The 26,345-nt window shown below is 41.0% G+C and overlaps 3 protein-coding genes across 6 annotated transcripts; 1 reads left to right on the top strand and 2 right to left on the bottom strand.

The window, feature by feature from the left end:
- Positions 1 to 4,069: 4,069 nt before the first annotated feature.
- Positions 4,070 to 5,088, bottom strand: LOC4336091 (MLP-like protein 423). Its single transcript, XM_015778746.3, has 2 exons — positions 4,712 to 5,088; positions 4,070 to 4,568 (listed from the first exon to the last, which is right to left on the bottom strand). Exons 1-2 carry the CDS (start codon positions 4,890 to 4,892, stop codon positions 4,276 to 4,278), a joined length of 474 nt encoding a protein of 157 aa, XP_015634232.1. The 5' UTR covers positions 4,893 to 5,088; the 3' UTR covers positions 4,070 to 4,275.
- A 903-nt stretch (positions 5,089 to 5,991) lies between these two features.
- On the top strand, positions 5,992 to 8,825 carry LOC4336090 (GCN5-related N-acetyltransferase 5, chloroplastic). 4 transcript variants are annotated; one of them, XM_015778620.3, is made up of 3 exons: positions 5,992 to 6,754; positions 7,357 to 7,650; positions 8,576 to 8,825. In XM_015778620.3, the coding sequence occupies exons 1-2, from the start codon at positions 6,078 to 6,080 to the stop codon at positions 7,628 to 7,630; spliced, it is 951 nt and encodes a 316-aa protein (XP_015634106.1). In that variant the 5' UTR covers positions 5,992 to 6,077; the 3' UTR covers positions 7,631 to 7,650; positions 8,576 to 8,825. The 4 variants fall into 4 exon arrangements, with proteins under 4 accessions (XP_015634106.1, XP_066166127.1, XP_015634105.1 ...); XM_066310030.1 differs by having other exon boundaries at positions 8,386 to 8,825; XM_015778619.3 differs by having other exon boundaries at positions 8,020 to 8,825.
- Positions 8,089 to 11,044, bottom strand: LOC112938730 (xyloglucan O-acetyltransferase 4). Its single transcript, XM_066309820.1, has 4 exons — positions 10,631 to 11,044; positions 9,601 to 9,988; positions 9,357 to 9,360; positions 8,089 to 8,859 (listed from the first exon to the last, which is right to left on the bottom strand). The coding sequence occupies exons 1-4, from the start codon at positions 10,842 to 10,844 to the stop codon at positions 8,089 to 8,091; spliced, it is 1,377 nt and encodes a 458-aa protein (XP_066165917.1). The 5' UTR covers positions 10,845 to 11,044.
- Positions 11,045 to 26,345: the final 15,301 nt, after the last annotated feature.

Raw genomic sequence — 26,345 nt, 5'->3', positions numbered from 1 at the left:
CGACACCACCCCGGCGAATCCACATGTCTCTTGGCATCATGGCTCCCCCGATAAGCTAGTTACTCAGCCAGGGGTGTCCCATTCCACCCATGTGGTCGTACTTGTCTTATGTTCGAATGAAATTCCAAGGAAACGGTCCTTAAGTGCAAGAGCGGGAAACCGTACACCCGGTACGTTCCTCGGTCCGCGATTTTGGAAATTCATTTAGTTCGCAAGCACCGACCCAGGTGTCGGGTTTTCCAAGTCTTTTGTAAAACCCAAGTTTTACCCAAGAAGTTTCTCAGATTTTAAGTTTGAAGGCGACCGTCGATACCCGTGCAGAGTGCACGATTACCGAGGCGCAACTAGGTGGATACAAGGGAACATGGTGTAACAATTACAATGGAAGGGTCAAATGCAACAAAATAGGTAGGTCCGCCAATCTGCCTTGCAGAGGGGACAAGCAGATTAAGTGCGATCCTATCAATGCATAATATTTTTCAAGCAATATAATTAAGTTCAAATATAGGCTCAAGATGTTCAAAGGTGGCTTGCCTCGCTCGAGATCTTGAGCTTGATCCTCGAAATCCTCGTACTACGGGTCTTCGGGCTCCGAAACTACACGCGAAACGGGACAACTCAGCAAACGGCGAAAATAAAGCCTTATTATTGACCTCTAAGCGTGCCATTAGATAGATCTCGAGATTTGAGGAATTTTGGAAGTTGAACGGAGTCAAACGGACTTACGGTTGGGGAGATATTGAATTTCTAAGATTATTGGATTTTTGGTCTAAAGGAAAAGGATTTATTTAAATCCTTTTTGAAAAAGAAAAGAAAAGAAAAGAAGGAGGGAGGGAAATTAGACTTCCCTCGGGCGGCTAGGGCACGGCCCGAGAGAATGGGGCGGCTCGGCCGACCTTAATGGGCTGGCTGGCCTATGAAGGCGGCCCAAGGCGCGCGCGCGAGCGGGGAGGGGAGAGAGAGAGCCGGTGGGCCGGGTCCATCCCTCGTGGTCCCGGGTGGGACCCGCTTGTCGGCGACTCGGCTCACCGTGAGCGAGGTGCACGCGGGGCGTGCTAGGGTTTGGGGAGGGAGGCGCGGCGCATGCGCGCGGTTCGCGGAGGACGCGGTGCGGCGGGCCCACGCGCAGCCTCACGGCTCGCGGTGGACCGCGCGCGCGAGGGGCGGAGGGAAGCGGCGGACCGGGGTCTACTTGACCTGGTCGCGGCCGAGGTGGCGCCGACGTGGCGCCTACGTGGCTGCCACGCGGGCCGGCGGGAGGTAGACGACGACGCCGGCCGGAACGGACGGCGGTCGACAGCGGCGAGCGGCGGAGCAAACCATGGCGATACAGGCGAAGGCGAGCACACCGGGATGTTGCGCAGGACGAGGGGAGACGAGCCAATGGCTCGGATTCGCCGGGGGATGCTCGACGGCGGCGGATTGCGGCGGCGGCAACCGGCGGAGAGAAAAGGGGGAAACGACGACGAGGTCACGAGGGGCCGATTCCCGGCGGTGGGAGCATCTAAGCGGCTACGGGAATCTACCCCTTGCGCCGGATTAGGAGGAATCGCATCGAGGGAGGCCCGCGACGAGAGGCGCTTCCGAGCTCGGGCGGCGACGGCGGCGAGCACACGGCGAGCGACGGCAGTAGTCGGGGCGGCGCCGGCTAGCTATGGGGGGGCTACACATGCTACTACCGAAAACTAAGGGGAAGAGATGGATTGAGGAGGGAGAACGGGGAGATGCACTACCGAGATGAGGTGGGGCGCTGTGACGAGAGGCCGACGGCACAGGAGTGATCTCTCCGGCCTCGGGCCGGGGAAGAGGAAGAAGGCAAGCGCCCGGAGTCCCCTTCCGCGTCCACGAACACACCGGCTCTCCCGGTGCTTGGCGATGAACGGCGGAGGCGAGACAGAGGGGCGGCAATGGCGCGGTGGCAGCGAGCGAAACGGGAGGAGGAATCGATGGGAGGGCGCCTTGGTTTATAGGACGACGATGTCGGTTTGGAAACCGACCTTGGGCGGTCAAGGCGCGAGCTGGCGCTCAGCGCTCGCGGCCAAAACGGCGACAGAGGCGGATGACGCCGGCGGGGAGGGGAAAAGGAAAAAGGAAGGGAGAAAGGGGGCTTGCCCCTTGCCACTTTGGGAAAAGGAGGAGGGGATGGGGGCGACGCGGCAGAGGGAGGAGGAGCTCTGCCTCCGTCCCTTGGAGGCTAGCGCGAGGAGAGGGGAAGGCCGAGTCGATGACGACGGCGATGACGGCGGGGCGGTTTGGAGCGGAGCGACGACACGGGCGGCAGGCGCGGGCAGGCGCTGACGGCGGCGGCGACCAGGCGGTCGGCCACCATGGCGCGCGCGCACGCGGGAAGCAACGGGCGGCGCGGCGAGAAGCGGCAGCGAGGGCGGAGGGCGCTCGGCTCGGCGCGGCTCACGCGCACGCGTGCGCAGCGCACGAGCAGAGCGGGGGAGAGGGAGAGAGAGAGAGAGCCGGGGAGGGAGGGGGAGATGGGCCGAGAGGAGTTCGGCCCATCGAACCCGAGGGAGGCAAAATAGACTTTTGCGGAGGGATTTGATTTGGGAAGGATTTGGATTCGGGATTGAACTCGACGATAGATCGAGGATTTGAGATCTGAGATGGCACGGACACTAGACAACAAGCAAAGAAACGGATTTTGCAAATAGGGTTTTTAAGAGATAGTTTTCCCGCTAGGCGCCACGACGGAACGGGCGCTACAATTAGAGATGTCTCGTGGATACATTTCTCTATTTATGAGGCTAATGGTATCGTCTATTTAAGCGTACGTTAGGAACATAATCGTTAGACATGTGAGTGTGGTGTGTATATCTTCCTTGTAAGTAAAGAAATATGTTAATTTTTTTTTGTTTTACGCGGTATTTTTACGTACGTGCATGACATATTTATTTTTTTCTCTATTGTGCGCCATTTCTCTATTGTGCGCCATTTGGAAGTAGGTTTATTTATAGTTAGTTAGGCCCAATAATTCGTAATATATAATCTACGATGAAAAATGTCGTTATTAAAGTTTCTTTATAAATAAGTTTTATTATAGAAAGTTTTTATTACAGTTGAAAGTTTCCTTGTGGAAACTTTTCCATCTTTTTATCGGAATAAGATGATGTTTTTTTCTATAGATGAAGTCCTTTTGTCTTTCTATATTTTTTTTTCATATCACGTAGATCAAAATTTAGCACCCAAAATTTATGAACATTAAGTCCAAAATTTATGGACAAACATGAACTCATAACGGAACTTCCGATTTGATATTCGAGACAGAGAGTTGCACTCAGGATTTTCGCGTTGGATTAAAAACTCCTGGTTTTAAATTCACACTGCGATTTCTAAAAAAAGTTTAGGTCGGTTTTACATATATTTAAGGCTGAATTTAAAGGAATTTCCATACAGATACGAGAAAAAAACTGCCCTCCTATATGGCTAAGACATATTGAATACAACCAATCAATTGCGAAAACTAATCTACCAACTTTTTCAGAAAAAAATGTTTATAACAAACTATATACTATCTGTATAAGTTTTAGTGAATTTCTTTTAAAAAATATCTGGGAACTTCCAACAGAAAGTCACAACCAAAGACCAACCCTGTGAATCAAAATAAGGCTCTGTTTAGTTTTCAAAACAAAAATTTTCACGCTGACACATGCATGGAGTATTAAATATAGTAAAAAAAACCATTTACACATATTGCGTGTAAATTGTGAGACGAATCTTTTAAGCTTAATTGCGTCATGATTTAACAATGTGGTGTTACAATAAACATTTGCTAATGGTGGATTAATTAGGCTTAATAAATTCAACTCGCATTTGCTAATGGCAGTTTAATTAGGCTTAATAAATTCGTCTCGCAGTTTCCTGATAGAATCTGTAATTTATTTTGTTATTAGACTATATTTAATACTTTAAATATGTATCTGTATATCCAATATGACAACCAAATCTAAAAATTTTCTCAACCTAAACATGTTTAGGCCTAACCAAAGGAGAGTGAGAGAGTCGGATAGACCGAAAATCAATACAAGGAAACAGTAAACGGAGAGCCGGAGAGACGATAAACGGTTTAACCTGAACACTTTATTATTCACTCATGCACCGATACGTACACTAATTCGTGGGAGACAGTGGCTAGCCGGAGAGCTAGCAAATGCAACACCCCGATACTGCGACCGTGTGCGACGACGACTGACGGCGAGGACGCTATAGTGGACTCTAACACATAAGCCACGCACCCGCACGGCGGCGCTCGATCTGGCTGTCTGGCTAGTTCTTGAGGAGGTAGTCGTCGAGGTCGTGGAAGGTCTTGGCGGCGGTCTCCTTGATGACGTCCGGGTCGGGCACCTCCTCGCTGGCCTTGTCGAAGTCCATGGTCCAGCTCACCACCGCGCCGTCGGCGGCGGGGGCGGCGGCGCCGCCCTTGGGGGTCACCTGCAGCGTCACCCTGAAGTTCTTGTAGAAGCTGACCAGCTCGCCGTCCACCACGCTGTACGACACCACCTTCTTCTCGTCGTCCGCCACCTCCACCTTCTCCTTCGCGAACGTCACCATCGGCACCCCTTCAATAAAGTTCATACATCGATCGGAGGCATCATTCGTAAAAATGAGAGTTGGCCGGAGAGACGTCACTCTAAACATTTTTTTTAAAAAACAATATGAACGTGTTGAGAATTAAACACGAGATTTTTTAAGTGCATATTACCTTCGGTGTACTTGAGGAGGCGGACGGTGCCGGCGGACTTGCCGTCGCCCTCGACGGTCTCGATGCTCTTGTACTGCTCGGGGAAGATCTTGGGGAACAGCTCCGTCGAGTCGCGCAGCGCCGTCCACAGCTTGTCCGCCGGCGACTTCACCTCCACCACCAGCTCAACCTTGGACGCCATGATCTCTCTCTCTCCCTTAATCTCTAGCTCACACTACCTACCAGCTGATGAATGCGAATGTTAATTGCTTCTTGAGTTCTTTGTTGTGTGGCCATGGCGTTAGAGCCTTATTATATAGCCACGGTCAGCTGCTTTGATTGTGGGGAGCTACTACCGCTGCTGGCCATTGATGCACTCCGGCGAGATCCAGCTACCTATCGCAGCACACAATTTATGGCGTCGGTGCAGATTGATGTGGTACAAGAATAGGTAACGATAGACCGGGAACGTGTTGGCCGGTGCAGAGAGCCAGAGACTTATTACTGTTAACGGGTACTCCTGTCCCAAAATAAAACAACGTTGGTTGGAATGAGGGAGTACGTTAATGGTAGTGTGAGAGTGAGAGTGATACTGATTGTGCTGGTGCGATACTGGGATTCTTGATCTGAAAATGCGGGTAATAATGCCTGTTCGGTTTGCCGTTGGCAACAGTGATGCGGGTAACAGTGATCGGAAGTACTCCTTCTAGTAACTGTCTGAACTAACCAGCTGAACTCAATTCCATGATTTGCATTTCTCCATCTCTCTTCCGTATACCAAGTGAATTGGCATAAGCTTTCTAGCTTGCTTGGCTGAGGGTAGTTTAGTTCCTAAAACTTTTTTCTAAAAAAACATCGTATTAAATCTCTGGACACATGTATGGAGCATTAAATATAAATTAAAAAAGCTAATTGTACACTTAAAAGAGAAATCGCGAGACGAATCTTTTGAGCATAATTCCAGGCGAGTTATGAAATTAATTTTTTCATTCGTGTCCAAAAATCTCTTACAACATTTGATCAAACATCCGGTGTGGCACTTCGAAATTTTCTTTTTCACGAACTAAACAGGACCTGAATCAATGATGTAAAATGGTGTGCTACGCATGGCAGGAAGGTTCAGAATATTCAGAGTTGGTATCTCGGTTGCAGCTTGCAGGTGGTTGAAGCGACGGAGATGGCAACGGGTGATCAGATAGAGAGGTTCCGTTCAGAACGTTGTGTGGAGCACAGAGAAGGTTCAGAAGATTCAGATTTCAGGGTTGGTATCTAAGCGACGCACAGTTGGCGTTTATCCACGTGGACCCGTTTCAAAAAAAAAAGGAAAGAAAAAGAAATCGCTTCTAATCTCTACACCCACCTCCGCTTCCGCTCCGCCGCGCCGGCCATGGCCGCCGCGTCCGCGGCCTTCCTCCTCCTCCTCCCGGCCGTCTCCCCAGCCGCCCCGACCCACCCGCGCCTCCTCTTCTCCTGCCCCCCCTACCGCTCGCGGCCTCGCCACCGGGCACGCCTCGCGGCCTCTCGGTCGTCGTCCGATGGCGAGGGCGACGGCGGCATCGTCACGGGGCCAGCGGGGGGAGGGGGAGGCGTCTTCCTCTCGCCGCGCGCGCTGTCGCAGCGCGACGAGCTCGCCGCCTTCCGCTACGCGCACTCCTTCCCGCACGGCCGCCTCACCGTGCGGGCGCTCACCCCGGCGGGCGACGACGACGAGTCCGACGCGCTCGTCCGCCTCCTCGCGTCGTCCTTCGCCGAGAACGTCAGGTGGGCACCCGCGCAGCGGTACGAGCAGCTCCTCGCGTTCGTCATCCGCCGCTACCTCTTCGAGCGCCGCGGCCTCGCCCCGCACGCCGCCGTGCTCGTGGGGTACTACCGCCCCGCCGCCACGGGAGACGGGGATGAGGAGGAGGGCGAGGGCAACGAGGACGACGACGACTACGGGGAGATGGCGTGCACGGCGGAGGTGTCGCTGGACGCGGTGGGCGCGCCCGGTGCCCCGCCCACGCCCACGCCGCCGCTTGACTTCCCGTACATTTGCAACATGACTGTCAAGACGTCGTTGAGGAGGTAATGGATTACACCATCAGGGCCATTTCCACTTTGTCTGCAAATCAAAATGGAGTATGCTATGCTGATAGATTTTGAGGCGAGAGCTGAGTTGCCAATTGAGCTTCCTTAGCATAGCAGCATATGGTTGCGTTGGATCAAGCATTTTCCCATTTTCGCTGATTATTGCATATGCACTAAATAATTTGAGGCTCCAAGTAGCAACCAAAGTTGTTCTGTGGACATGGTAAATCGAGAACCAGTGTAGAAGGGTTTTTACTATACAAATTGTCATACTTTGCTTATATAAAATGCAATGGCCATGATTTAATTTTACTTGAAAGAGAGTATTTGTTTGGAGAAGATTGGAAGTATTGTTCATTATGAACCAGATTCCTGAAAAAGGAAAAATGCATGAGAGTTACCCATGTGGCCTAGTTCTAGGGCCCATGGCTCTTGCACGTGACATCTAATGGTTGAACTCATTCTCTTTTCGATCAGAGATAGATGAGTAAGTTGTGAAACCTATGGTTTTATGCCATCAGGATTAATTTGTTAATCTATATAATGTTTTGATTATGTGCTTTATAAAGTTTTTATTGTGCCTTGTTTCTTCCCATTAGGAGAGGAATTGGAAAACAACTTCTTAAGGCATGCGAGGATCTGATTATCAAGATGGATGCCAAAAGGCACGTATATCTGCACTGTAGGATAATCGACCAAGTTCCATTCAATATGTACAGGAAAGCAGGATATAACATTGTCCAGACTGACAGTATTTTGGTTTGGCTGAGCCTCCAAAAACGCAAGCACTTGATGAGCAAGGAATTACTGCAAACTTCTGTTAGCAGCAGGAGTACAGCCAAAGATTTTGATGATAACAAATTGACAAGCTGAGCATGGTAGAGAACCATCAGGTATTCATAAGATTGAATTTTCTGTATAGCTCTATGTTTCTATTTCACCACTAATATTTTCATGTGTATATTTTTTCTGTTGAATATCTTTATGATAAAACTAGCTAATGCTGATCAAGTGGCCATCAGCCCAGCACAAAATGGTTATGGAAACCACTAAAATGTTGTAGCCCATAGGCTCTCGCTAATCAGAAGTGATTTCAAACTGCAAAACTCTGCTTGTTCAAAAACTGACCCCAGATGGGTCCTTTGCTTTTGCCTTCGACATAGAGAACTCTAATAGTTTTATGTCTAGGTCATCACAGTGATCATATTTCGTATGTCCTATTGTCTGAATCTAACAAAAGTTCCTGCAAATGAGAAAAATAGGTGCCTGGTGTTGTCATGGTAAAAAGTAACTCTTATTGTGGATGTGATGGATTGGCAAAGGGCCTTGTGTCATTGATCTTCCAAGCTGTTCTTATATTTGTTAAGCACAGCAAGCAGTAGCTCATTCCACATATCAATTGGTCCTGGCAGACACCAATGCGAACAATCACTGTAACCCCTCATCCACTGGTTATTCCAATGGATACCTGGGTGTGCATCAGGCCTCATTGACATAGCTTTGGTTATATCTATAATCTCTATTTTCACCCCTCCCTTGCCGTTGTTCTTTTTTGTTCTATCAGCCTCTTCAACCTGTGCATTTCTTATTGCCCATTCAGTTTGATCAATCATTGCTTCCTCTCTCAGTGGTTCAGTTCTATTGCAAGATCCTCCAGTATTCCACAAACCATTTTCAAAATGTGCTGATGTTGCTGTTCTTACCACTGTCAATTGCAATCTGCACTCCTGGCTCTCTTTCAAATTTTTTAGCGCTGTTCGAAATACCCTCTGAATAGCCATAGGGACACTGAAGCTTGTGATGTTATCCTCTGAGCAGTATATGCATCCAATGAGCTCCTCACCTTCGTAAAGATAGTTTCTTCTGAAGAACCAACGCGAGGTGGATATGACTAAAATATTGATCTGGTGTAAGTTTGTAGCTAATCTTGGATCAAGTTTATCCAAGTGTATGTCATGCTCTTCAACTACTGTACCATTGATTTGTCTTTGAGAATCTTCTACTATGAATTTGGTCCAAAGAACCATGAGTAAAGTTATGAGACCTGAAGTTCCAGGTGACAAATTTATCTTTGGTGTCACTACTAACTCTGATTGGTGCTTCTACCTGGAAAAGCTTGTAGAGTTGTGTCAAGGTCTTTAATCACAGCTATCTGATAAAATTTCTAGAAACAAAGGTACATGAAGTAGAATTGCTGTGATAAATCAGCAGATGGAAGAACTTAGTGTAAATTTTATGCCCCATTTTTGGCATAAAATATGAAAGCACTCTGTTATAACTTATAAACATTATTGATTCCGGGTTAGCAATGTAAATAAAATCCAGGCCTGGAGCTGCTTGGTCCATATTTCATAATTGTGACCTACAAATTTCTTTGGAGAAAATTATTTCATAATTGTAACCTAAAAAATTTCTTTCTAGAAAATACATGAATCTATGCAAAGATCTATAGGGCCTCCTGCAGGTGTGATGCCTGTTTAAGGTATTCTTTATATTACACCAGTATATATATTTTTTATTATTCAGTGGAAAGGGGAAGAGCTCAAATTTTCTTCTTCCAGTCCATTTCTATCTTAACTTGTCAAATATGGAGTAATACCTGTCTATAGTTGTGCTAAAAACTCAAAAGAATTATAGGCCATTTTGGATTGCTACCAAAATGTGCCCTACCAATTAATTGGCAACCCAATAGTACTTGGCTAGAGTTCGGATTGAAGCTATTTTTTTGCCAAACCAATGTGATACTCTACCAATTTGTTGGTAGTGGCAAAACTTGCCTAAATTTTTACACTACCAACAATTTGGTAGGGTAAAGAACCAAAATGAACCTAAAAGCAAGTTACTGTAATTGTGTCACTGGTGATATAGGTTTACGCAAGTTAAAAGCAAGTCTTCCTTTGGTTACACATTTAGAAGAACTAAAACACAAGGTGTTTACCTGAGACAGTAAACAGAGCAATGATTCCATCTGGTTCCGTGCAATCGAATCCCCAGCAAAAGCCAATGTCTTCCCTCTGACAATAGTCAAGAATAGATGGGGTTCGAATTTTTCCATGGCACAACCATGCGGTTTCCACATCCAGTTTACATAATCCATTTGCTTTCCGTACTTTGCACAGTTCCTTGCCTCTGGTATCGTTGGGCATGTTGTGTTAGTGTAAATCGGGCCTCCAAAATCCCTAACCCATGTTCCATTGAACAGATTGCAGGCTTTTGCATTGTCATGAGGACCTAAACAAAGACAAAATCACACTTGAATTTCTTGGATAGGCAAGCTTGCTGCTTTTGATTATATTAGAACTGATATGCTCCCCGCAAAAAAAAAAAGAAAAAAGAACTGATATGCTATCAATACATATCTTATTTGTCGACATCGGAAATATGCCATAACTCTTTGGGGGTGGATTTTGCAGAGTTAGAAGTTATGTTTCCTTTTGTTCATTTATTTTGGTGCTTGCATCTTTTCCCAATTATTAATCTGATACACTTCTGAAATATAATATGTAGATTATCTGAAAGGTAAGAAAGAATTCGAAACTACATAGACAGCTAGGCTTGGTAAGCATTTTAAACCACAAGATTCACAACACTAGTACTATTTAACTTCCCATAGAACTGAAATTTAAGTTGATGTTGTAGAGTGAACTAGTATCTTATTATGCTGCCCTTTCGTTCATGTTCCAAATGTACAGGTGGAAAGTGTAGGAAAAAAAATTTAATCTGACACATAAATACTCCATATGTTGATGAACAATAGCTTTCCAAAGAATCAACTGATGGTAGAAAAATGGCACACAAAATGTAACTATAATGGCAGTTTTTTAACCCCCCCCTCCCCCCCCGAAAAAAAATATGAAGACTGAGAGAGCATACTGTTGATGGCCGTCTGATGAGAGTTGTGTGCTGGCATTGGAGGGTAAAGGAAAATCTGCTCAGGAGAATATGCTGAGAGAACAAGCACAAGTAGCACTGAGAGCAGCATCATTCCTAGTGTTTTTCTTCCGCAGGGAAATACATCGCTTGCATTTCGAATGTAATTTGGGCCATGGAGATTTGGTGGAGAATTTTTTCCCTTAGCCATGAGCATAGTAGAGCTTATACTGCATCATGGTAAACCAGTTTGCATCATCACCTATTTGTAGAAGGGAAACGGGGGCAAGAGGTGCCCAGGTATGAAAATTTGCACCATTGTAAAGTTGACTGATACTCCTACACTTATTGGGACTACCGTGAGCTACACCATGTTCGATGGTGTGGTAGATAGAATATAAGATGAATTCAAGCTTTGGATCACTTAGGAATCAATCAAAACGGCTATTTTATAGTACCCACCTAGATGTTTTCAGTCTTGGAGACCGAATCCATGTGAAATTTCTATCAGCGTATTGAGATCTCACAGTGCTGACTCCAGTCCCCATAGGCCATAGATCTGTGCAGACTTGCTTAAATTTCAAGCTATAAAAGTATCCAGGAACACCTATGTTGCCAGTACTTGCTCGCTTGCAAGGGACATACTTGATCATTACACCCTCAATCCTAAAATAAATTTACTTTTATACATAAATCTGTGCAAAAGTGAAATTTCACGACACGTTCAGCTTCATTCTGTGCTTTGTTGGCATGTTAGCTACTGGAGTAGTGAACGCTGAACAGGGTAAGATAGACAGTATTGTCGAAAAGTTAGAATTTTTACTAATGGAGCCTTAAACAGTACTGTATTTGAAATTCTGTTATATGGATCTCTTTTAATCAAGTTAGAGGTCTCTGCAAGAAAATTCAGTTCGTCGCAATGGTGGACGCTATTGTTTTTCCATTTCTTTTCCTTGGGTGGTGCTCCTTTGACCTGCAACTCTTAATGCAAGGGACTGGAAGCTCAAGATGATAAACTTATAATAAGGAAGGAGAAGATAACAAACAAAAAATGTTGTTACAGCTCTAGTACCAAAACAGAGCACTCCAGTCAATGTAGCACGAACTAACGTGCGTTCCCATTTTAATAGCTACTTTGTCCATCCTAAAATACTTGTTAGGTAGATATAATTTAGTACATAAACTTATAAAATACTTATTTCAGTGAACAAATTTGTCTAGTTCGTGCGAGCTAGAACCAAAATGGCTTTGCAAGGTTGATTTTACCAAGCTGATGTTGATTGGAATGTGATATGTATACGTGGAATGAGTATGCATAAGACAATCTATATTTATAAATTTATCCTCTACTTTATCCTTCATATATATCTAACCACTTATCATTGCTTGGGTTTATATATGTTTTTTTAACTAAATCACTATATCACATTCTATCTTTTTATTGAACATATGTATATTTAAATAGCAACATTTCTTTGATATATGTTTACGCAGTATCCTAATTAGCACATAAATCACATGAATAATACTTTATGCATAACTTACCTTTTTAAATTTTTTTATAATTTTTTCAAAATGTTAGACACTGAAACCCACGAATTGATTTTTTTTTTAAGAACGGACGGGAGTATGTAGCCTTGTACGACATGGCCCAGGCTCCAGAGCCGCTCTCCCAGAGCAGTTCAGCAGTGCAGTGCATCGCACGCTCGCACATGCAACATGCTCCCCAGTCCCCCTGGCGCCTTCCCTCTCCCTCTCGCCTCTCGGTGGAATGCAGCTCAGCACCTGCACCCGCTGCGCACGGATCGCCCAGCCCTCTCGCCCCTTCTCCCCTCTCGTACGCTCACCGGCGTGCCACTCACCAAACCCCCTACCCGTACGCTGTGTGTCTGTCTTCCCCGCGTGTCGCGTTGCACGGTGCGCGAGCCAATGACACTCAACGCTTGCCCGTGCTCGTGCCTGTTTTTTTTTTCTTGTAACGGACGGTTGGATGGTGGAGTGATTTGTCCTCTGCTCTCTTGTTCAAAAGTCAAAACTGAAGGATACTAGCTTTGCACAGGAGAGTGTGGTGCCCGTGCCCTACGATACCGGGTGTTTTGTTTAGATGCTACAATTTGCTAAACTTATGGCTAGGCATTTTCATCAAGTAAAACTAGTGTTTGATTTGTTGTCACATTTGTAACATGCATCACACCTTTTCTTACGCAAAGTACTTAAAAACTTTTACCATAACACATCACACCTGTGGCCAACAGACGCTATAAAAACAAAGGGTTAATTAGATCTATGTCATTGCAAATATATCGCACTAGAAAAATAACATTACTATTCATGAATCGGTTGCATGCTACTGCAATATTTTAAAGTTAGAACCGTATCACTCCCTCACGATTTCTCTCCATCCCCATCCCTCAATTGCCACCTCCACTTCTTCGTCTTTGATAGCACGATGCCGGTCGACTCATCATGCTAGTCGCTAGTCGTGTCTCTAATAGCACAACGCCGGTCAACTCATCGTGCTAGTCGCTAGTCGTGTCTCTAACAACAACGAGGATGCGTAGCGTTTCCTCCTCAACCAAGAGGAGGAGCAGCAGCTTAGAAGGCTCTTGTCCACGAGCAATGTCACTACAACGATGGCGGTATCTTGATCAAGTTAGACTAGTGTTTGGTTTATCGCCATAGTTATAACATGCCATATTTTCTTGGCAAAATTTGCTACAGAACACGCAAAAAATATGTAATTAGCTGGGAGACACCAAAAAACGTGACATGGTTGATGGCCACTACAAAATTTGTGTAATTGGCTATAGAACACTGGTCGAATTATTTTATTATTTCCGAGTTCCATCGTTTTCTCCTTCGTCAGGAATGCGCGTGGTGGGGCGAGGTCGGCGTGAGCGGGGTGAGCGCGAGCTCAACGGCAGCAGTAGGGCGGGTGAGGAAGCACTGGCTCGCGCTGAGGAGCGGGGCGAACCTATTCATGCACTCGCTGAAGCTCGATGAGCCGGAAAAGTCCGTCGTCAAGAGCTGGCGGAAGGGCGCCAACCCACTCCCGCCTCGCTGCACCGTGGTCGTCATCCGGTTCCGTGGCAAGTCCCGAGTCCTCGGCGAGGGCAACGGTGTGGTGACTCCTCTGCATGTCCCTGCCTCCGGTTACCCGATGATGAGCATGGACGAGCAGACCAGCCTCAGCTTCGCGCTATTCAAAGACGTGGCGTTCAACGCCAGCATCCGCCGCGGCGTCAGGGCCTCCGACGTCGCTTGCCTGCCCATCTCCTTCGGCTAGTAGGGCCCAGTGGAGGAAAACTGGTGACTCATCAAGAGCCAGTGCTTCTCAACCGAGGGCACCGCCAACTTCTACATGCACCCCATCGAGGGCCTCACCGTGCTGGTCGACATGGACACGGCGGAGGTCCTCCATGTCTCTGACCATGACGCCGGCATCCCCATCCCCACCACCGCAAACACCGACTATCGGCACGGACACTCAACGCCTTCGCCCTGCTCCTCAGCGGACACTTAGCGTGAGCTCGACAGCCGAAGCGGGGGCCTTCCCCTTCCCCTCCTCCTTCTCCTTCTCGCCCTGCCACCCGCTGCCGCCGTCGAGCTCCTGCCCCGCTCGTGCCGAGCTCACCGACACATCCCCCGCACGCACGGCCACGGTCGGCGACCCCTCCCCCAGGCGCAGCCAGTGAAACCTCCTGACCTCCCTTACCGCGGCTGTGGTAAAGCGGTACCAAAATTAGGTGTACTCCATTATGGAGTGGGCACGTTATAAATCCGCCGGCGTGGTCTGTCTCGGTGGCTCAGTCGGCTCTATAGCCAAGAAAGGATAAGGGAAAGAGGCTCAGTTGGCTCTATAACCGGTTTTTTTAATAGGTGTTATTTTTTTAATAAAATTGGCACTTCTAATATAAATATAGGTGTCGGTTTTAAAAAAATCGACCTACTACTCTGTAAAAAAAAACACAATGGACTTTTTCTTTTTAACCATTTTAATGCACGAGGAGTTTTGTATGTCTCAGCAAGAAGAGAACAAATCTACCATCTAAATAGCCAATACATATAACAACATAACAAACGATATGCATAATCTGCACACTAATTTGTACATCTATCGAAAAAGCATTTATCGATAATCCATAAATGTTTGAGGCGATTTTCCATTCGTGCATGCATCCGTGATTCTCATCGACTAGGTGTGAACAGAGAAAACATGTGCAATCAAAATCGATAAATATAATGGCATTTATAACATTACTATAACATGAAAAATTCTAATTTATATCAATGAAACAGACATCCATTTAGGATTAATGAATCAGATTTTCATATGTGGGCTAAAAAAGTTTTTTCAATTCTTAACTAATTTCAGTTGTTTTTTCATTTACATTATTAGTTTTAGCACTATTTGATCCACTAAAAATTATTGTAACTTATATTTAGCTAACTTATAACTTTTCTAATATTGAATTATCGTTCCGGACAAAGTTATTTGTAGTTTCATATTGTTATTTATACGTTTTTATTTCCTTCATCATTTATGTCCAACTATAATATATAGTTTAGGATTTTAATTTATGTCAATGAATATTATTTAGAACCCGTTGCAACGCACGGACATTATTGCTAGTCTTATAATATGTATGAGTACCAAAAACAAAATTTATAATAAATAGACAAACAATCCTTTCAGATATCATGTCTGCTACTCCCTCCGGATTGATAAAAAAAAAACAATCTTCAAGGTGCAACAAAACACCTGGGTGCATGTTGGCGACTGTTAAATGCCAATTTTATGCCGCCAATACTTACGTAAATCGGAAAAGTATGAAACATCCAATATGGTGGTAGGGTTTAATTCAAACAATTTCCACGAGTGTTGGTATATATTTGTATACCGGTGACAAACTACCAAAGTTGAGACGAAATACACATAAAACTGGAGGAGAATTTCACCCATTGAGTTTGGGCCCACAAACTCATCGAAATACCACAAATTAGGCCCAATCAATACACCAATGGCCCAAGGAGTCTTTTGCCAAGGCCCAAGAAAAAAGCCACCGTCAGGGGAGCTGGCCAGAGGTCTCTTAGTTCCTATTAGCATACTGGAATATTGTGCACTAGAAATAATGTTTACTTTAGTGTTTGATCGACATTAGGAATATTAGAGTAGTATCTAAATAGTGTAGACTTGGTTTCTATATATTATTTAATACATGTATTTGCAGCGCATCCCACAGTTCGTTAGAGGTAGATGTAGAGGCGGTGACCGCCCTCGAGATCACTTAAGTTCTCCTTATCCGAATACGGAGTAGAGCACGATCTGGTAGCAGCGAGCAAGCCAGTGCCTGAAGTATTGCAATATGATTAAACATAAGCTTTCTATAGACCCTATACCTCACTAGAAATTATCTCTACCTTTTGCCTACATTTTTATATTATGTTCTTGGATTAACAGTATTGCAATATGATTAAACTTAAGCTTTCTATAGACCCTATACTCACTAGAAATTATCTCTACCCTTTGTCTACATTTTTATATTATGTCCTTGGATTAACCTGGAGAAGAGTTACATGTTCCGCGTGGAAATCAATAACTTGAATATGATTTTATCTGTGATCGTAATATCAACAGTGCAGCTCAAAACAAAGTTATTTGTTTTCTGTAAACAGGGGGACCCAACTCTACAACTCAACTCTAAGCTGAAAATTAATGTCGGTGCAAAATAAATCAGTTAGGCCTTAATGCAAAAGAATATTTTGTTTTTATAAATGAGAAAACAAAGTTCAAACAAACTTAAGAAAAACAAACCGTGACAAAAAAAAGATATTTGAAGAATTGATACAAGAAGAATGTAACGCCCCAGGTAACCACGTACCTAGAGTGCCACATCAAAATACTCTCAAAACTACTAACTCCCAAAATAATTAGAAATTTTGGTAGAGTCTCTCCTATAAATATAGACATCCACGTCAGGCAGTTATAGATTAAACTAATAATGACATCGTTCCCATAGTGCTACCCATCCATATAATCCATGGAAAGAAACCAATAGATATTTAATAGATTATTACAAGACAAAACCAAGATATAGTTTAAATGTCATTATGGACCTAAGCAGTATAGTTTGATAGTGTGCAAATAGATATGTATATAAGGGTGCTACTTTCTGCCCATGCATGCCAATCTCAATGTATACCTAAAAAACAAATAAACATAAGAGTGAGTACAGAAATACTCAGCAAGTACAGTATGTAACTAGAAAGCACATATACACATCATGGGCAATAGAGCACGAATAGAAAGCTTCCTTTCTTTGATAAGAAACACAATTTCAAACACCAAGTCAAAGAAAATAGTAGTTCCCATTCCGGGCAGACATGAATTGAAATAGTAATTTCTATCCCGGACAATTGTGAATACATCCTAGCATTTGACTTTAACCTTGATGGTAACCTGACGTAACACTCTCCACAAAGGATATTTACTAAAATCGTAACCTAGAACATATAAACTTTTACCGATTTGTATTAAACAACCTATAGCAGTTCCATTACTATTTTATACGTAACTCGCAAACCGTTTAACGGAAACTAGCAAATAATACAACTTCAGATATCTAGAAAAAATTGTCTACAACTTTCATGTTGGCAAAAAAATCAGATTAAGCCAATGTAGGTCTCAGATAAGAAAAACAAATTTCTGTCCCTATTTTCAGACCGGCAGCAGTACTGTTTTTGCTGTTTCTCCTAAACCGTTTATCGGATTCGAGCAAAACTAGCGGCGTTAAAAAAATATCAACGATGACTACAAACTTTATTTAGGACAACTGACCTGAATACCGATGGTTTAACACCAGATTTGAAAATACGGTTTCAGCCTAGCGTTCGAAATTCGAACTACCGGTAACAGATCGTCTTATATATATAAATTAGAAACAACTAGGGACTAAAACGGATTACCTAGCAGTACTAATTTGAGAGAAAAACAATGAATTTGGAGATATCCACCTAATTCCCCAAATTTCCCTCTTCTATCTAATTTCCCCTTCTCTCCTCCTTCCTGTTTTTCTCTGCTTCCCTGGTCGTTGTAGAAGCAACAGCAGCAAACCACCCACCAGCAGCAGCAGCTGCAACAAAAGTTGGAGCCCAACGCACAGCAGCCAAAGAATCAGCAGGCCACGCATTAGCAGGAGCAGCAGCAGGAAACGCAGCAGCAGGGAAAGTAGCAGCAGCTCACCAAGAACAGATCAAATTGGCAGCGAAGGACGACGAGGGCTGCGGCAACCGGCGACGGCTGCACCGGCAGCGGTGGCGCAGAGGCGGCTGGGGCGCAGGAGTGGTGGCGGCTGGGGCGCAGGACCCTTTTTTTTTTTTCTGTTGGTTATATAGAGAGAGGTTAAAGAAAATCGAACAGCCCACATTAATTCGATCACCGGAAATACCTTGGGACTCCGATTACCACAAACTTAGTCTATTTTGCACTATTCAGCGAGCTCTATGCATCCACGGTCCCTGATCGCCTATTCAAACAACGGTTTAAAAGTTGAACTTTTGCGCGTTTGTTTTAATATATCCCGAAATACACTAATTCGAAACTCGGGGTATTACAAAGAACATTTCAAAAATCAAGGAATCCAACTTAATGTACAAAATTTAAACTTATGGAATAAAAGTGAAACGTCAACGGAGAAACCAAGAAAATGTTCGTGACAAGCAATCTTCGATTTCCGTAAAATCAATAAGATGCAACCAAATGGAGACGTCTAGCCCGCAACCAACATATTTTTTTCGATAAACAAGGAGACAAATCTCTACAACTTAGTTATAAGTCGAAAATGAATATATTGAGCACAAAAAAGCCGCAAGGTTGAAATGTACACAAATATATTTTCTTTTCACAAACTAGTAAGCATAAGTTCAAACAAAATTACGGAAATTGGCATTTCATAAGTAAAATAAAGCTTTAGAGTCCTAAGAGAAGATCAAAAGCAGTAGTACAAGAGAATGTTAGAAACAAAGAAATCCAACAAAAAGTGTAAAGTTTGAACGAAAGGACGGAACACGAAGTGTCAAGAGACAAACCTAAAAACGTTCGGTATAAAGATATTGCAATTTTCGTAAAAGTTTTAAGGTGCACCAAAATGCATGGAACCAGTTCATAACAAAGTGTTAATAGCGGAATTTTGCATCAGATTCGGAGAAGAAGAAGAAAGATCGAAGCGGATTTGGTGTTGAACCAAGTTAAAATTGAAGTCGGACTGCGCATTGGCCAGCGTCGTATCGGCTGAAAACAGGATATAGGCTTAACTTAGCCGATATGGCAAGTAGCCGATACGATATAACTTGGGCTCGGTTTGGGCCTAAATTTTGTTGGATTTGGACATAGACCACCGTATATGGTCTTGTTTGTATTTTATTTTTAGAAAGGTTTGAGTCGTGTCCATAATAGACGAAGTCTGTACTTGGGGTATAAATATGAACCACATAGCATTATAATCTGAGAGACAATTCAATACAACTTCTGCACATTGCCACCATTTTTGTTCTTCTTTTCGGTGAGTTCTCTCGACAAGAGGTAACCCGTCTCGATGGCTTGTGCTATTGGGGGTTATTATGTCGTTTTAGTTGTTTTAGTCCTTTTATGATGACCATATGTTATCATATGTCTTAGTTAATCTAGCCTTAATATCTCAATTTAGCACTATCGGTTGGTTCTCGCTTTAGGGTTCCTGCTGGTATCGGCTAAATTGCCTTACTAGATTAGCTTAGCTAAGCCATCTACCATCTTGAAAAGTGATTAATTCCTTGATTATTTAGACCTTAGGTTTCTCTGATTATTTAGAACCCTAAGAACTAACATGGAGATAACATCAAAGTTTCAGCTGATCTTACCTAATATACATGCTTCTTAACTGGTTTTATCTATATTTGCCACTTATATAGACAAATCATTCTATATAACCATATCAAGTTAGATCAGTATTGACTGGGCTATCTGAAACACTAATTGATCATGATTTGTTTATATAAGTTTGTACTAGAGTATTAGCTAGTACTTTATCATTATCTATACATTCTGCTCTAAATACTGCTCCATCGGTTATTGTCATAGTATTGTCTTGAACTTCTTTATCAAACCAAATAGACATTATTGTAACCGATGAGGCATTGTTTAGGGTCTTTTATTCCTTGATCTATCCAGTCAATAGCCGATTTGGTCTAACCACATCGGCTGAGACTACTACCGATACGCTATTGGCTGACTAACTCTGCTTTTGACTTTCTTGCTAATTGTAGGATCAAATCAGCTGGCACGCTTTTAACACACTCGAGGCTAGCCTTAGACCTGCACTGGAGTTAAGCAGATCTCCCAGGCCGTCGTGTTTCACATCAACACAAAGTTATTTGTTTTCAATAAATAGGGAGACCAACCTCTACAACTCAACTAATAAGTTCAATATTAACTTTAGAGCAAAATAAAACGGTCAAGCTTCAATGCAAAAGAATATTTTGTTTTTATAAACCAGAAATCAAAGTTCAAACAAATTTAAGGAAGACGAACTATTACGACCAAAAAAAATTGGAAACTCCAAAAAAGGAGTGTTGGAAGAATCAATGCAAGGAAGAACATTTCAAAATCAAGGAATCCAACAAAAAGTATATAATATAAACTCCTGGATGAAAAATAAAGCCTCAACGGTGAAACCAAGATATCGTTTGGTACAACCAAACTACAATTTTCATAAAATCAATAAGATGCGATCAAAAATATAGTTGTCTAGCCCACAACCAAGATACTTTTTTCGATAAACAGGGAGACATAACCCTAGAACTAAATTATATGTCCAAAATTAAAACGTCAGAGCACAATAAAGACGCAAGGTTTAAATGCAAGCAAATATTTCTTTTCACAAACTAGTAAGCATAGGTTCAAACAAAATTTAGGAAATTAACATTTCAAAACTAAACTAAAGGTTTAAAGTCCAAAGAGAAAAAAAAAAGGAAACTTTGTAAAGCTCAAAAGCATAAAGTTTAAACGACAGGACAAAAAAAGAAGGGTCAAGGGAGAAAACTCCAAAAAGTATATTTGAAGGATCGATGCAAGAAGAACATTGCAAAATCAAGAAATCCAAAAAAAAGTACAAAATTTATACTTTTGGATGAAAAATGAAGTGTCAATGGATAAACCAATAAATCCTTCGGAACAACGAAACTATGGTTTCACAAAATCAATAGGATGCAACCAAATGTAGATGTCTAGTCCGTAACCAAGATATTTTTTTCAATAAACAAAGAAACAAAACTCTAGAACTTAGTTCCAAATCTACTATTAAAACGTCAGCGGGCAGAAGAGCTGCAAGTTTTAAATGAAAGCAACTATTTTCTTTTCACAAACTAGTAAGCATAAGTTCACACAAAATTTAGGAAATATAGATTTCAGAACTAAAATAAAGCTTTAAAGTGCAAAGAGAATTTCTAAAAAGAGAAAGTTTGTTGTTGAAGAAAGAGTAAATTACGCTCACGGTACATAAACTTGTGTGGTGGGTGCAAATAGATACAACAACTTGCAAATTGCTCATTTCGGTACAATAATTTGGCTAGTCCGTGTGAACCTAGGCCAAAACGATCCACACAAGCAAAATTGATCTAGCCTGATGTATAATGATATGTAATTATTATTACACATAAAAATTTATAATTCCTAAATGTGTTGTTATTATCCGCATGATATTTTTAAGATTTAGATTGATAAAAGAACCAAAACAATTAAACATGCTCGGTAATGAAAATAAACTTTCAATAAAATGGAGCTTCTGAACATAGGAATTAAAATGAATTTCCTGGTGTTATTTGCACTATGGCACGCCAGAAATTGTCTTAGTTATAAAGGAACGAAAATTCCAGAGAAATGAAATGAAATAAACTTTTGCATCACTAATTTCTCTTTTTATTTGGATTGCAAATAAGATCTCCAACACATAATCAAGCGTGTAAATTAAACTGCTACCTCATCGGTACGTGCTAAGTTCGAACAATTTTGCTTGTTTGAATCATTTTGGCCCAACTCGCACAATCTAGGCAAGTTATAAGACTGAAATGAGCAATTTGCAACTTGTTGTACCTATTTGCACCCAACACACAAGTTCATGTACTGTGAGCATAATTTACTCTTGTAGAAATCAAACAGAAAATACCAAGTTGAAACTCAAGGATGAAAAAACAACTGTCACACGAGAAACCAAACTAAAGTTTTAAAGTCCAAATAGCATATCAAAAGCATTATTAGAGGAGAACGTTCGAAGCTAAAGAAATCCAACTAAAAACATAAAGTTTAAACGAGAGGACGAAAAATGAAGCGTCAAGGGAGAATCCTAGAAACGTTTGATACAAGGAAAACCGTGATTTTCATAAAACCTTCAAGGTGTAACAAAATGTGTGCATCCAGCTCAAAATAAATTTAATTGTTTTCAATTAGAAGGGAGACCCAACTGTACAACCAATTATAAGCTCAAAAATTAATGTCAGAACAAAAGAAAACGGTCACCTTCAGTGCAAAAGAATATTTTGTTTTCATAAACTAGAAATCAATGTTCAAACAAACTTAAGGAAGACGAATGGTGATAACCGAAAAAATTGGAAACTCCAAAAAGGATATTTGAAGGATCGATGCAAGAAGAACGTTTGAAAACAAAGAAATCCAACTGAAAGTACAAAATTTAAAGATATGGATGAGAAATGAAGCGTCAACGAAGAAACCAATAAAATATTAGGGACAAGCAAACTACGATTTTCATAAAATCAGTAAGATGCAACCAAATGAAGACGTCTAGCCCACAACCAAGATATTTTTTTCGATCAACAGGAAAACGTAATTCTAGAAATTAAATTAGTTATAAGCCTACTATTAAAACGTTAGAGCACAAAAAGCCCGCAAGGTTTAAATGAAAGAAACTATTTTGGTAATTTACATTTCAGAACTAAAATAAAGCTTTAAAGTCTAAAGAGAAGTTCAGAAGAGAGAAACTTTGTTATTGAAGAAATCAAACTTAAAGTACCGAGTTGAAACTTAATGTTAAAAAAAACGTTACCCGAAAAGCAAAAGTAAAGATTCAACGAAAGGACGGAAAATAAAACGTCAGGGGAGAAACCTAGAAACGTTTGATACAAGGAAGCTGTGATTTTCAGAAAAGATTCAACATGCAACAAATTATAAGGGTCCAGCTCACAACAAAGTTAGTTGTTTTCAATAAACTGGGAGGCTCAACTCCACAACTCAATTAAAAGTTTAATATTAATGATAGAGCAAAACAAATCGGTTAGGGCTTAAAGCAAAAGAATGCTTTGTTTTTATAAACCAGAAGACAAAGTGCAAACAAAATTAAGGAAGATGAACCGTGACAGCAAAAATAATTGGAAACTCCAAAAAGGATATTTGAAGAATTGACGAAGAAGAATGTTCCAAAAACAAGGAATCCAACTAAAAGTACGAAATATAAATTTCTCGATGAAAAATGAAGCCTCAACGGAGAAACCAAGAAATCATTTGGTACAATCAAACTACGATTTACATAAAATCAATAAGATGCAACCGAATATTGACGTCAAGCTCGCAACCAAGATATTTTTGCGAAAAAAAGGAATCATAACTCTAGAATTTAATTATAAGGCCAAAATTAAAACGTCAGAGCACAGAAAACCGCAAGGTTTAAATGCACACAAATATGTTCCTGTCAAGACTATTAAGAATTAGTTCAAACAAAATATTGGAAATTGATTTTCCAGAACTAAAATAAATATTTAAAGTCCAAAGGGAAGAAATCAAACTAAAAGTACTAAATTGAAACTCAAGAATTAAAAAACAACCATCACTCGATAAACCAAAATGAAGTATTAAACACCAAATAGCATGTCAAAAGCATTAGTACAAGAGAACATTCGAAAATAAAGAAATCAAACTAAATGCATAAGGACTAAATGAAAGGTAAGAAAATGAATCAAGGGAGAAACCTAGAAATGTTTGATACAAGGAAACCTTGATTTTCATAGAAGCTTCAAGGTGCAACAAAATGCACGGGCCTAGCTCACAACAAAGTAATTTGTTTTCGATAAATAGGGAGACCCAACTCTACAACTCAAATATCAGAGCAGAATTAAAACGTCAATGCACAATAAAGACGAAAGGTTTAAAAACAAGCAAATATTTCTTTTCACAAACTAGTAAGCTAGGTTTGAAGAAAATTAGGAAATTAACATTTTAAAACAAAACTAAAGCTTTAAAGTCCCGAGAGAAGATCTTGTAACAGAAGAAATCAATCTAAAAGTACCAAGTTGAAATTCAAGGATGAAAAAACAACCATCACTCAAGAAACCAAAAATAATGTTTTAAAGTCCAAATAGCATGTCAAAATCATTAATACAATAGAACTTTCAAAAATAAAGAAATCCACCTCAAAGCATAAAGTTTAAACGAAAGTTCGGAAAAAGAAGAGTCAAGGCAGAAAAGTCCAAAAAGGATATTTGAGGAATGAAGGCAAGAAAGCCTAAGATTTAAATGCAAGCATATATTTTCTTTTCACAAACTAGTAAGCATAAGTTCTATCAAAATATAGGAAATCTAATATTTCAAAATTAAATTAAAGCTAAGTCCAAAGAGAACATCAAAAGCATTAATATAAGAGAAAGTTCGAAAATAAATAAATCCAACTAAAAGTGTTCAGTTTGAAAGAAAGGACGGAACATTAAAGCGTGAAGGGACAAACCTAAAAACGATCGATACAAGGAAATCACAATTTTTATAAAAGCTTCAAGGTGCAACAAAATGCATGGGTCCAGTTTACAACAAAGTTATTTGTTATCAATAAACAAGAAGACAAATCTCTACAACTCAATTAAAAAGTTCAAATCAACGACAGAGCAAAATAAAACGGTCAGGCTTCAATCCAAAAGAATATTTTGTTTTAATAAACCAGAAAACGAAGTTCAAACAAACTTAAGGAAGACGAACTGTGACAATGAAAAAAATTGGAAACTATACAAAGGATATTTGAAGATTCGATGCAAGAAGAACTTTAAAAAATCAAGGAATCCACTAAAAGTACAAAATTTAAACTTATGAATGAAAAATAAAGCGTTAACGGAGAAACCAATAAATCGTTCAGAACAACTAAACTACGGTTTTCATAAAATCAAAAGGATGCAACCAAATGTAGACGTCTAAACCACAACCAAGATATTTTTTGGATAAAGGGAGAAACGTAACTCTAGAACTTAGTTATAAGTCTACGATTAAAACATCAGAGCACAAAAAAGCCGCAAGGTTTAAATGCAAGCAATCCTTTCACGAATCAGTAAGCATAAGTACATACAATGTTTAGGAAATTGAGATTTCAGAGCTAAAATAAAGTTTTAAAGTCCAAAGAGAAGTTCCAAAAGGAGAGTACCAAGTTGAAATTCAAGGGTGAAAAAACAATCGTCACTCGAGAAACCAAAATAAAGTTTTAAAGTGCAATTAACATATCAAAAGAATTAATACAAGGGAACTTTCAAAAATAAATAAATCCAATGAAAAGCATAATGTTTAAATGCTAGGATGGAAAATGAAGCGTCAAGGGACAAAATTAGAAATGTTTGATACAAGGAAATCTTGACTTTTATAAAGGATTAGATGTGCAAAAACATGCATCGGTCCAGCTCACAAAAAGTTATTTGTTTCAATAAACAGGGAGACCGAACTCTACAACTCAATTATAAGTTCAAAATTAACGTCGGAGCAAAATAAAATGGTTAGTCCTCAATGCAAAAGGAATATTTTGTTTTATTAAACCAGAAAATAAAGTTTAAATAAACTTTAGGAAGACAAACCGTGACAACAAAAAAAAATTGAAAACTTCAAAAAGGATATTTGAAGAATCGATGCAAGAAGAACATTAACAAATCAAGAAATCGAACTAAAACTACAAAATTTAAACTTGTGGATGAAAAAAGAAGCGTCAACGAAGAAACCAATAAATCTGTCGGAACAAGAAAACAACAGTGATCATAAAATCAATAGGATGCAACCAAATATAGACGTCTCACACGCAACAAAGATATTTTTTCGATATACAAGGAAACACAACTCTAGAAATTAGTTATAAGTCTACTATTAAAACGTCAAAGCACAAAAAAGGCGCACGGTTTAAATGCGATCAACTATTTTTTTTCACAAACTAGTAAGCAAAAGTTTATACAAAATTTAGGAAATGGAGACTTCAGAACTAAAATAGAGCTTTAAAGTCCGAAGATAAGTTCCAAAAAGAGAAACTTTATAATTGAAGAAATCGAACTAAAAGTACCAAGTTGAAAAAATCGTCACGCGAGAAACCAAAGTAAAATTTTCATAAACCAGGTATCAAAGTTCAAACCAAGTTAAGGAAGACAAACGGTGATAACCGAAAAATTTGGAAACTCCAAAAAGGATATTTGAAGAATCAATGCAAGAAGAACGTTTGAAAATAACGGAATCCAACTAAAACTACAAAATTTAAACTTGTGGATGAAAAAAGAAGCGTCAACGAAGAAACCAATAAATCGGTCGGAACAAGCAAACAACAGTGATCATAAAATCAATAGGATGCAACCAAATGTAGACGTCTCACATGCAACAAAGATATTTTTTCGATATACAAGGAAACGCAACTCTGGAAATTAGTTATAAGTCTACTATTAAAAC

Source organism: Oryza sativa, chromosome 4 (assembly GCF_034140825.1).
Source record: "Oryza sativa Japonica Group chromosome 4, ASM3414082v1".
NCBI lineage: Eukaryota > Viridiplantae > Streptophyta > Magnoliopsida > Poales > Poaceae > Oryza > Oryza sativa.
Note: the sequence above shows the minus strand (reverse complement) of the source record. Positions and strands in the feature narration are given on the sequence as shown.